This window comes from Stylophora pistillata, chromosome 7, assembly GCF_964205215.1.
Source record: "Stylophora pistillata chromosome 7, jaStyPist1.2, whole genome shotgun sequence".
NCBI classification, from domain to species: domain Eukaryota; kingdom Metazoa; phylum Cnidaria; class Anthozoa; order Scleractinia; family Pocilloporidae; genus Stylophora; species Stylophora pistillata.
The window spans coordinates 31,241,703-31,254,128 of record NC_142525.1 but is presented as its reverse complement, the minus strand read 5'-3'; the positions used below and the strand labels follow the sequence as shown (position 1 = coordinate 31,254,128).

Below are 12,426 nucleotides of genomic sequence, written 5' to 3'. Positions count from 1 at the left end.
GAACTTTATCTCAGCGGTATCCTTCAAATCAAACTCCCGGATGAAATAAGTTTTACCCAGTCTTTCCCTGATATAAATAGAGCAGACACGTGAAAAGTACTTGGCAAAACCTTTCATCTCAAGCCCTTGAATTAAAACGAAAATGAGAAAGAAAGGCAAGGGAACAAAAGTTAAAGAAAATATTATACAGAGGAAGGAAAAGGATGCCGATCAAGAAGCAGAATCAATCGTGTTTATTGATGAAAACTCGGAAGAAGTTCAAGTTCGAACGGGCGAGGGAAGCCCTCGGTCAGTTAGAGAAAATGTCACCGAAACCGAGTTTAAGGACAATACCGATCGTGTTATTGCTGTTGTAGACAAGAACCCGGAGAAGTCTTCAAGTTACGAGAGTGTTGCTCAAGATGATGATGCTCCCGAGGATGTTTCTTGGAAAGCTACCAAAGAGAGTGCGCTTCGCGAACGGACATTGGAAAGAGAGATCATTCTTGATGCTAAACGAAAGGAAAAACAGATGAGAATAGAGAGAAATGAAAAGCTATGTGAGCAAAAGGAACGAAAGCGAGCGAGAGAATACTCTAGATTACCAATGGAGATTCTGCAGAAGGTTGCCCGGCAACATGAGTCAGAGGAAACCCTTTTATCACAGACAATGGAACATCGAAGTCATGTGACCTTTGACAATTCAAGTGAAGATGAGCAGGACGAGAGTGGGGAACAAAAGGAAGAACATGGAAAAGTACAGGAGGAAACAGCAAAAATCAAAGTGCTTGTTTTGCCAAGGGAGACAAAGAAACCCAAAAAAATCCAGCAATCTGCAAATTCGTTTTTACAAGAGCATTTGTTTGGTGACAGAATTCAGCGCATCTCAGCTTCCGGAAGGTCTGATCTGATGAAGAAATCTCACAACACCCTGGTTCCAGCACGAAATTTTTCCAAGAAATCTTGGTAATGTTGTAAATAGATCACAGGGAATGTTATTGGTGTGAAAAATCTGAGCATTTCATGGAGAACTTTTCCTTCACTGAGGCTCCTAAACCTGTTGATAATTTTTTTTTTGTGAGCATATGAGTCATATGATATCATTTTGATTTGCTGATTGAGGAATTAGTTGGATTTAATTTATCGGGTGGTAAAGGTAATAAACTTGCTGTAACTAACTCTGAAAAGCTTCTGAATCAAGTGTTAGTCCCTCTGGCTCATCTTTGCAATTCTTGGACAGACCAAGCCAAAAATTTCTTTAAAGGCTGATAATGTCAATCACGCATGGTCCAGTTTTGAAATTCATTTAGTATGTTATGAGGGGGGAGGAATGATGAGATTTTAAGAGGTGCATTAAATCCTATCCCCTTTTAGTCTAAAGAATCAATAATTGTTATTTTTCTACCACTGTATTTCTTAAATATAACTTTATTGGTTAAACCAGCCTTAATACTTTATTTAAGGCCCTTTTTGACAATATTATTAATATCAATAAATTAATTTTATTTTTTATGATTAACCTTATACTTTGTTCACATTTTATCTAGATAATCTGTCAATTCTGTATAGATACAGGTGGAACATTCATTAGAAAACAGAGATAGATTATGTGACAAGTACATTAATCAAATTTGCTAACTTTTATTTGCACAACCACTGCAATGAAAGTTCATCCCATCAACACAAGGCTTAGAGTTTGCACTCAAGAACTCATTGCTAATAATAATGTGGAATGTAAATTTGTTTTAATAAGGCTATCTCTGATCTGTTTTAAAAATTCTTCCGAAAAGTGCAGTCTGGCATGAGGAAGCTCAAATAGATTTTTCAACAACTTAAGGATTGCAACACAGTAGAGATCTATAATGGATGATGACTATGCTCCAGAAAGGGATGGATATTCTTGGAGCAAGCTAAGCTATCAGAATGCTAAATCAATAAATGCTAAATCAATAAACAAAATATTTATTTAGATCCCTGGCCTTCCCACTTGCCCTTCTTAAAGAAAAAAAAGTGTAGGGTAAAGGCTTCTTCTCTTGATCTCGTTCTGTTCCACATCCAGACTACGAGCTGTTCTTCCTTTACGGCGAAGTCCGTCGCTCGAGTCAAAAACTATTGGCAGAAAAAATTGGTGTTAACGCGCCACGCGGAACTCTGGTTTCGTGTGTCTCACTCCCAGGGCTCTGCGCGGGTGTGCTAACATCGAATTTTCGCTACCTTTTTTTGAGGTTTGCCGACAATCTTTAGCACAGAATAAAGGATTGTAAATGTCTCTTTCTTGTGGCCAAAAATGCAACGTTAACATTGACCGTGCAAGTTTTAAATGCTGCAGAGATGAACAGAGTACCTTGAAGTACCTAGAAATTAGATTCTGGTTACTAAATATTCTTGGTTAGTAAATACATACATACATACATATGACCGCTCCCCATAGGGGCTTTTCAGGGCCAATACCACCCATCCCACCCAAGGGAGGACATCCACCACACAGTAATCCCTTGCGTGGAAGCTTCTAGAAAACTTTTCAAAGGCTTTGTATGGGACAACTGGAGGTACTTACAGTGCACGTATTTCCCGTCTTTTCAGAGTGACACACATGTAAAACTTAATTATTGCTTGTGCCTTATGCATGCGATATGGATAAAAACCGACATCAATTGGATATCTTCAAAAGGATGTGGTTAACAGAGTAAAAATTAGGAAAGCAATTTAACGTTTGCTACGTGTAATACCTGGTTGACACACTTTACTAATCAAGCGTTTTCGTTGAGAATTTAGATTTTGCATTTGCGGGAGACTAAACTGTGGGTGGTACTGTGGACGAGCTAAGAACAATTTTGTTTTCCAGTTCCCAAATAGAACACTATATGTGTTTAGTATAATTTCAGGGCTGAGCAAAGAGTTTCCAGCAATCTGATTGGTCGAGCGGTTCCTTATATGACGCTATATAAACCGCTCCACGCGGCTCATATAAAATGTTAAAATAAAATGTTAATAAATGTTACTAAAATGTTATGATTTTAGGAATTTCTCTGTTGTTCAGCTCTGAAATTATACTAAAACAATCATTCGCCTCAGGTTCGGTGAATATTGTCGAATAATCCCCTCGACTTCGTCTCGGGAATTATTCGACGGTATTCACCTCGCCTTCGGCGAATAATTGTTAAGTAACATATCCTATGACTCCTATGTTTTCGTTAAGAATTTCAATTTGGTTTTTGCGGGAGGTTTGTCGATCAATATTATTTATTGAAGTGGTAGATGAGCAGAAAACAGTTTTACTCCGTCCCAATATAACATTTTTATTGTGTGCCACCTTTCTTATGAATCAGTTTTTTTCGTTTAATCCTTTTAATTTGGTATCTGTGGGAAGCCCAAAGATCAATATTTATTTCAGAGGAAACCTGTGTGTCGTGCTGTGAACGCTCTCTACAAACAGTACCTTCACGAAAGAACTTCACCTGGGACGAATGCGGGAACAGCAAGCAAACACGTCTACACAAATGACGCACGTTTCATCAAACACTAAGTGAAGTGTAAGTTAAAGCAGTAAAACGAACGTTGAGCGTTGGAGAACTTTGGAAACGTTATATATGTAGTTTCGTTCTAGGGATCGCTTCTCTTCTAGTCGAGCTGGGGCAGCAAACTTCATCATGATCAGGAGCAAAGGTACGGCATACTAAACTGAGATTTTCTCAATCCTGTTTGATTCCTTTTGACTGTCGCTGTAAGAAGCTTCAGTTTTCCATCAAATATGACTTAATCCAGACTTTCGTGTCCTGCAAGGGGTATAACATCTCGGTAACGTCATTGTTAAAAAAATTTTTTTTTGTGAAATGTTACAGTTTGTCACACTAAGACACTGAGTCACTCAGGGGAATATAAAACTGATCTCAGAAAGTGTTAGTTTGATAAAACAGATATTTCTCTTCTTGACCGACGCGAAAATCGACGTAGTTATTAGCAGCGTCATTAAATGTAATGTCAAACAATGTCATTTTAGAGAGAGAAAAACACCACTACGTGCTTTGCTTTTAAATGTCGAAATCAAATTAAATTTAAAGAGGTCAGTTTCATATCCATGTTTGGCACCATCAAAGATATAGTTATCACTCACAGAGATAGTTTTTAAACTAAATGTGATTCCAGTCTTTTAAGCTAAACATCAAACTGCAAAATGCTTTCTTGGAAACGAAATACTACCGTATTGTGCGAATTTTATTTCAAATTAAGTATTATCTGTGTTATGATTCAATATTGTCCCAGATGATTTTTTAAAATTCAAAACTTTTCTTGGCGTAAAAGGACTATCGTGATCGTAACTTTTTTCAAGCAATCATAGAGCACATATTCAAAGAAGTGATATAGATAAATAATACATTAGAAGCATCAAATGGCGCAACTTTCCCCGGTAAACAGACGGAACCAGTTGTTCAAAGTTCTTTAACTGTTCTCAATTACATTACACAAGGCGAGGAGAATACATTATTAAGATGTCAGAGTTTTGTTGCAGCCTGAAAAATTAGGAGACTACCGAGTATGCTGAACTTTGAAAATGACAACTGCACAGTTTAAGAAGAAGCTTGCTCTCTCGAGAAAGCAGATCATTAAAAACACTCTTAGTCATGTTTGTTCTGGTCTATTTATATATCTTTTTTTCATTTATTAAATCTTAGCCTTCAGTGGAAAGGGCGATTTTGTTCAGTTGTAGGAAGTTAGGTTGTCACAAAATGGATTGCAGATTAGCACTACCTACAAAAGGCCATTTCCGAATTACCTTTGGCGTCTTTTTCGAAACAAGGCCTGGTGCAAAACCATTCGTGTGAAAATGAGTTCAATTTACAAGTGAATGGAAACATTATAATCATATGAAAGGAAGAGCGCTCGGACTCGCTTTGAAAAAGAGGGCAAAGGTAATTCACAAATAGGCACATTAATATCTATTTTTTTCAAAATTGGTAGTGACCATGGTAAAACAAAATCTAATATTTTGTTTCCGGCGTTTTTTCTTTATCTTAGATAATCTTGAATCACCATCTATGTTACTCTACAAAACTGTCGTTTGTTTGTTTCTGAGTATGTCTTCATGGGGAAAAGCCGCTGGGCAACCTCCTTGTCGTACGACCAGGTCAGTGGCTGACCGCGCCCTGAAAGGTCACGTGTTTTTATCATCGGAAGGAAAGTGGCTCGAGAGCTGTGTAGCTGCTTGTGACAGCACTAACAATTGTTTCAGTATTAACTATTACATCTCATTGAAGAAATGCGAGTTAAACAATAAAACGGCGAAGTGGTACGCCAATGATCTGAGAGTGACACCTGGAGCAGTCTACCTTGATAGCTTGTCACGTGACTATACTCCGTGTGTCGATCGAGATCCGCCATGTTCTGTCGGAAAATGTGTTCCAATCCCTGGATCCTTAGCGACACGGTGTGTATGTGACGGAAATGTTGCCGCTTGTCATAGTCAATGTGAGTTCTCCTCTAAAAGTAAAGAAAATGAATACGTAACCTTAAACTACATACTTGAACGCCCCGCGAATCTAGTCTTTTGTAATCTGGATTATGTTGGGGAGAGGAAGAATCCTGGATAACCAGACATTTTTCGTCTTAAGTTTCTTAAACCAAGAATTAGACTACGTTTCACTGATTTAATTGACGTAACTGCTCAGAAATCTTTCTAGAGACGTAAAAATATTACACCACCTCGTTGCAATTTTAATAATTTTTTAAAATAGCTTTTAATATCTTTGAGCAGCCTGTATATCTAAGCCATTGGGGATGGAAGACGGTTCGATTTCAGACAACCAACTCACAGCATCGTCAACACACCCCACAGTTAAGTTGGGCTGGGGCCGACTGCACGACACGCGAGGAAGCTGGGCTGCAAACACAGATATTGGTAACCAGTGGTTCCAAGTGAGCTTTGTACCAAACGTGAAACGCATAACACATATCGTCACTCAAGGGAATGGAAAGAGCTGGTGGTGGGTTACGACATATCACGTCATGTACAGAAAGGGAGAAGAACCCATTGTAGATTATGAGGAAAATAACCAACGCATGGTGAGTTATATTTTGAATAATCATCTGTCAGCTAAATTTCAGGTTGGTTTGTGTTCTAACATTAACTAAGCCCGTCATTTACATGCGGTTACTTTCAGGTTTTCCAAGGAAACACCAACAAGGATGATGTGGTGAAGAAAAAGATAAACAATCCTTTTGAGGCGGATACTATCCGGGTAGTGCCTCTGAGCCATTCAGGAAGGATTGCTCTGCGAATTGAACTGTTTGGTTGTGATGTCATTTAGAAATGCGTTTTACTTGTACACTGTATCATTGTCACGGTGATAGAATGTATATTGCTGTGTTATCTGTACGTGAGGCTGACGATTTCTTTCAAAAGATTCCTTTTATATCCAGACAGATTCCATGTGGTTGACGATCACGATCCCACAATTCCAAATGTCTTGCCAGCTTTTTTTCTCTCGTTAGGAGACAAAGGTTGCTTCGATCAAGATTCAAACGACTGAGCAAGCACATTGAAGAAAAAAGTCTAATTATTGCAGACTCCAGCCGAGAGATGATTTTAAAAGAGAAAATTTATTCCTCGTTCACAGTCAAACGAGAAAATTGAACGCATCGATCTGATTATGTAGAAGGTGATGATGAAAATGATGGCTCCGACTAAAAGGAAAATTTACGGCTTTAATTATAATAGATCTAAGAAAATTTACAAACAAAATGGAAACGAAAAAAGGACAAACGATTTACAGATATTTCGTCCTATTGACGGACGTGAACGGGCGGAGTGAAACAATCGATGACTTAGAAAAAGAACGCCGTTACAAAGGCCAACAGTAATATATTATACACTGAAAAACGAGAAGTAAAAGTGTAATCAAACGAGTCACATGAAAATCAAGGGTTAAACTTAAAATCAAGAGTAACGCACTTACGTGAGAAGTCACGCACGTTTGATTCTTACAACTACTAGGTGACAACGAACGATTAAGAGACGCATGTATCAACTCGATGAATGATGGATAATTTCAAGTTCTTCTGTCAATGATGTCCAAGACACATACTCATTCGTTGTTTTTAAGCCAACATACCCACTACCTCCAGAACTTTGGTGTTCTTGCGATTTCCAGATGGATCGTGCATCATACGTATCTATAACCGCAGTTCAAAATATATGATATTTTTTTTTCATTCAGATATACAGGAATGCTAATTAATTACCCTTTCAGAAGTTTTTCTTAACAGAGGGTCCTTGTTTTGTGATGGAGAAAGAGGCTCACCAACCAGATAGGATGCTACATCTGGGGACATGAAATTGGGTGCTGGACCACCTTGCAATATCGCCAGCCCCATTGCTTTTTCCACATGTTTTAAAGTCCCCTGCATTCAGAGCCACTGCAGAGGTAACAAGTTTCCCACCCTCAAAAAAAAATCTTTCCTTTACAATGATTAACAACTCTGCAAAATAAGACAAAAAAAAATTTTAATGAATTAAGCAAAAGAAAACAATTTAGAAATGCTTGTGTAAAACTTTGGTGGTATAAAAAGATCATATTGCTTTGATTTTTAAAGGGGTAGTAACAGCATAGCTATCCACCTGGAAGATATCAACATATGAGGAACTGACTGAGCTATAACGCTTCTTAGTATGTCAAAAAATAACAATCAAAATCTATTACTTTATCCATGATGCTGACTTGTGTATATCCTACCTGAAAATAGTTCTCTCTTCGGTCCACCGCCATCTACAGCAGGCTCCCCAGTGAAAACAACTTTAAGTGATGATTTGGGATCTATTTTAGTCTCCATGGCCGACTTGAAATCTAGCCAGATAAACTTTCGTCAGACGGTAAGACGTTTCGTATCCTGGGATAGCAACTGTCCTGATAATTCAGATATTTTATCCTTTAAGGCCGCCTTGTGTTGCTGACCAGTCAACTCCTGCCCTGTGGTTGTTTTCTCAACGCCATTGGAGGTACCACCATAACTTTGACTGACACACGGCTGTTCCTCGTCGTCGAGTAACCACATGGAACATTGATCAGCATGCCCTTCAATAACTGAGAGGGGGAATAATGAGTGGCATGTAGGGCAAACTATCGACCTTTCATTTCCACTTTCCACTTCTCGTGACTCTGATGATGTCAGTTGAGCCTCTGTTACTAATGATGGGTTGCCTTCATTGTCACTGTCGTCGTTGTCGTGTGAAGGAATGTCCTCGATTTCGGTGACAAACACAGGCTCTTCTAAACTTTTATCATCGTCATCTTCGAACAGAAGGTTGTCCAGATAGTCATCCGAAGAACATAAATAAAACGTTAACCTCGCATATGATTTATCGATTTCTTCTCTGGATCGTTGTAATACAAATCGTTCATCGCTACCTGGAAGAGTTTTCACCTCAGATTTGTCATGGTACAACAATCTATACGATGATGGAAGCGTGGATGAAATTAAGTTGTTGTTAAAGCGGTAATGTTACTCTAAAGCCTTTTCTAGTAAATCGTGAGAATTGCTTTTGGATGAGACAGTCACTTGGAGAGTGACTCCACGTTTCACGGAAAGACTGCCGTCCTTCATCGTTACAATTCCAACTTGGACTTTAACTTCTTTTTCAACCCTTTGCGGTTCCTTTTTCAACCCTTTGCGGTTCCTTTTTCAACCCTTTGCGGTTCCTTTTTCAACCCTTTCCGGTTCCTTTTTCAGCCTTTTCGCTGCAGATGGCTTAAGATACTCCGAACGATCGTCTCAGTTCTTCCTCGATCGGAAGGTTGCGAAGGTTAAGAGCGGCTTTGATGCTGTCGCCGTCGTCTTCTGCACGCCACTAGGAGAACCCTTCTCCTTATCCATACTTGAGCTTATCATTTTTCCACATTTATGGCAAAAGATTGCAGCAGTCACACATTTTTCGCCACAAAATGAGCAGAACATCATCCAAAACGCTCAACTAGAATCTCTTTCTTTCCCGCGCTAACATAGATGAAGGCTGAAGGCGAAGTCGTGCGACTCGAACCAGGTCTTATCCTTCATGATGCGCGCGCACGACTTTTCATTTTAATTCGCAGGAGCAACATTTTTAATTTGCATGTGTGACCCTTCTGAGCCATTTTAGATTTGAATGTACTATATTTAATTTGTAGGTAATATTTTTAGTTTGCATGTGAAATTTTTAATTTACATGTACCATTTTTAATTTGCAGCATCATTTTTAATTTGCAGGTAATATTTTTAGTTTGCGGCAACCTTTTTAATTTGCATGCGTGACCCTTCTGGGCCACCGTAGTCGCCCGACTAATAACGGTTCCGGCGTGTGACATTGTCTAAATTCGTTCAATGGACAAGAAAAACCAAAAATAATTAAGCTTGAAACGGGGATTCCATTTTAGTTTTAATTGCGGCATAAGTTATTAGTGCTTCGAATATAATATTTTTATGATATCTCTTCGACAACATCAAGCGACAAATTAAAGTCACAACTTTTTGGCCTTGGTGAGTCACGGTGAAATGGTAAAGTTGCTACCGCTTTGAGTTACTGCGTCTGTTTTACTTAAATAAACAAAAATATTGGTCATGGAAACTGCTGCGATGGCCGCTCAAACAAGAAATCACGAATCTAAGAGTACAAACTTCACATTTATCTTTAATCAACTACGAGAACGTACCACAACGGAGAATATATTTTCAGTTTGTTACGTAAACATGATAGAGAAGAATTCTTCATGCGGTTCCTTTGTGCATCATACTGATAAGTGTGAAGGTGTAGTTTGATCGTCCGGGTGAGTGTAGTCCTGAGAAGGACTGTTGTCGGTGGTAGTGACTGACGTTTCGACAACCTGTGCGGAAGTCATTATCAGAGTCAAGTGAATGATTGTTGTCAGTAGAATGACAACATACTGATAAGTACTGTTTACTTTCGTATCTTGTTGCTTCAACTCAGTGAAAAGCTGTATGGAACCTCCCCATCTTTCAACCTATTTTTAATGAACAGGCAAGTTCACTGTTGAAGTCTATAATCTCTAACGTTTTTTTCAAATCCCAAAAGGTAAAGTACACTCGTAGAAATTAGGAGGTCTTCATTTTTTTCCCAGTGGGTGAGGGATGAGTTAACATACGATGTTTCGTATTTTTGGAATTTCGCTGTTATTAAGAATTCTAGCTTTTACCCTTAAGGTCAACCGAAAGAGGTGTCGAAGGAGTTAAATTAAAATTTAATAAAGAATGAAAAGATAGTTACCATTCCAGAAAACCTCTCACTTTCCGATTCAGAAAAACCCGTCCTCTGTAAGGGCTTAAATTTCGTTCCCATTTCTAAAACAACGGACGAATTCTCGATTAAACAAGACGTAGAAAAATTCCTTCGCCGTGTTCAATTAAAAGCCTTTTTTCACAACAAAGAGGATGATTCTAACACCTCGAACAAAGACACTTTCGAAACACTTCAGACTCGAAAGTCTAAATGGACTCCCCCAGAGGGCCAATTCGCATCATTAGACTTTTTTGAGTTTTGAGGTTTTCTGGTGATGAGTGGTTAGCGATTTGGGGACCAATAAGTTGGTCGATTCGCATCATTAGACTTTTTTATCAAAAAATGCCGCCACGATATCAACAAACTCAATTTCAAACGTATTACCAAATTTTCTAATCTCTTCTGAAGAGTGGTCGGCTCTAAAAAGTCTTAGAAAACGCAAAGACATAGTTATCAAAGCGGCCGATAAGGGCGGCTCAGTCGTTCTTTGGCGCACCGACCTCTACCGCACAAAGAAGCTTTGCGGCACCTTTTTGACACCTCTTTTTATCAAAAGGTCGACAAAGACCTCACTGCCAGCAACCAAAACTCCGTCAAGAATACGATCAACCAACTCATAACTAAAAAAGAATTGCCGGCCACAGCAAAAAATCTCATCATAACCACTCCTAGAACTTCTCGTATTTACTTTTTACCCAAAATTCACAAACCTAACAACCCGGGTCGCCCCATTGTCTCGGCTTGCAGTTGCCCTACCGAACTTATCCCCAGCTATATGGACAAAATTATGGCTCCCATCGTCAAAACTTTACCATCACATATTAAAGACAGCCAACACGCTCTTCAAATTTTTCGAGACTTTAATTTCCCTGACCAAAACAAACTTCTTTTCTCCATGGATATTACGTCTCTTTACACTGTCATTCCTAATGACGGAGGCCTTCTGGCCGGCCCTTAAACATTTTTTTGATCAACGTACTGTTAAGGAACCTAAATCTGAAACACTACTACGCTTAGCCGAACTAGTGCTCACACTCAATTGTTTTTCATTCGGAAACAAATTCTTCAAACAAACCAATGGTGAAGCGATGGGCACCAAAATGGGACCTAGCTATGCCAATCTTGTTGTAGGTTTTGTCGAACATCAATTTTTCAGCCAATACAACGGGTCCAAACCTGAACTCTACGGTCGCTACATCGATGACTGTATCGGCGCTACCTCCTCTACCAGAGAGGAGCTCACTCAATTCATAACTGCAGTCGATTCTTTTCACCCGGCTCTGAAATATACCTGGGAAATTTCTGACAATTCTTTATCCTTTTTAGACATCAAAGTTTCAATTGAAGGTAACGGTTTATGCACTAGTGTGTATTACAAACCTACAGACTCGCATAATTACTTGTTATATTCGTCTTCGCATCCATCTCACGTTATGAATTCCATTCCTTTTTCTCAGTTTCTAAGATTTCGTCGTTTATGTACTGATGACTCTGATTTCCACCTCAAATCAGAGTCAATGTGCCAATTTTTCGATAAACGTGGTTACCCTGTTTCTGCCGTTCAAGCGGGTTACCACCGCGCCCAACTTATTGATCGACATTCAGCACTACAAACGTCGCATAAGGAAGATTCCGACCGCATTCCATTCACTCTCACGTTTCACCCTCACAACCACTCAGTTAAATCCATCATTCTTAAAAACTTTAAATTTACTTCAAAACGATCCAGAGACAAGCACTATCTTTTTGCAGCCTCCGCTCATTTTATTCAAACGCGACAAAAACATAGGCAATTTTTTGGCCGGAAGTTCTTTTCAGACTAATGACCAACCAGACACTTTTAAATGCACTCGTGCACGATGCAAAACGTGTCCTTTCATTCACAACACCTAAACGATGCATTAAGATCACCGATCACTTCACGTGCACCTCCGCCAATGTGATCTATTGCATAACTTGCACTTATTGCAAAAAGATATACATCGGCGAAACAGGCAGAAGACTAGGTGACCGATTCCGAGAACACCTTCGAGACGTGGAAAGGAATGACAAGGACACATCGAAACCAGTCGCTAGACATTTTAATTTACCTAATCATTCTAACCAACATATGGCAATCTGCGGTCTTTCCTTACACTTAGGTAGCACGGAAAGCCGTAAAAATCTTGAAAAAAAGCTCATCT

The 12,426-nt window shown here is 39.1% G+C and overlaps 2 protein-coding genes and 1 long non-coding RNA gene across 4 annotated transcripts; 2 read left to right on the top strand and 1 right to left on the bottom strand.

The window, feature by feature from the left end:
• Window positions 1-71: 71 nt before the first annotated feature.
• Window positions 72-1,521, top strand: LOC111331335 (uncharacterized). Its single transcript, XM_022936431.2, has one exon. It carries the CDS (start codon window positions 143-145, stop codon window positions 947-949), a length of 807 nt encoding a protein of 268 aa, XP_022792166.2. The 5' UTR covers window positions 72-142; the 3' UTR covers window positions 950-1,521.
• A 1,753-nt stretch (window positions 1,522-3,274) lies between these two features.
• On the top strand, window positions 3,275-7,192 carry LOC111330200 (lactadherin). 2 transcript variants are annotated; one of them, XM_088729100.1, is made up of 4 exons: window positions 3,275-3,645; window positions 4,996-5,445; window positions 5,732-6,039; window positions 6,138-7,192. In XM_088729100.1, the coding sequence occupies exons 1-4, from the start codon at window positions 3,630-3,632 to the stop codon at window positions 6,282-6,284; spliced, it is 921 nt and encodes a 306-aa protein (XP_088585226.1). In that variant the 5' UTR covers window positions 3,275-3,629; the 3' UTR covers window positions 6,285-7,192. The 2 variants fall into 2 exon arrangements, with proteins under 2 accessions (XP_088585226.1, XP_022790760.2); XM_022935025.2 differs by lacking the exon at window positions 3,275-3,645 and having other exon boundaries at window positions 4,131-5,445.
• Window positions 7,193-7,234: 42 nt separating this feature from the next.
• Window positions 7,235-7,853, bottom strand: LOC148727442 (uncharacterized). Its single transcript, XR_015990167.1, has 2 exons — window positions 7,710-7,853; window positions 7,235-7,455 (listed from the first exon to the last, which is right to left on the bottom strand). It is a non-coding gene; the product is annotated as an uncharacterized LOC148727442 (long non-coding RNA).
• Between the last annotated feature and the right edge of the window lie 4,573 nt (window positions 7,854-12,426).

Bases quoted from the DNA above. Each gene is read 5' to 3' on its own strand.
- LOC111331335 (XM_022936431.2), top strand. From the start codon at position 143: ATGAGAAAGAAAGGCAAGGGAACAAAAGTTAAAGAAAATATTATACAG.
- LOC111330200 (XM_022935025.2), top strand. From the start codon at position 4,944: ATGGTAAAACAAAATCTAATATTTTGTTTCCGGCGTTTTTTCTTTATC. The intron at 5,446-5,731 runs GTGAGTTCTCCT...ATCTTTGAGCAG, and splicing joins TGCCGCTTGTCATAGTCAAT to CCTGTATATCTAAGCCATTG. The intron at 6,040-6,137 runs GTGAGTTATATT...GGTTACTTTCAG, and splicing joins AGGAAAATAACCAACGCATG to GTTTTCCAAGGAAACACCAA.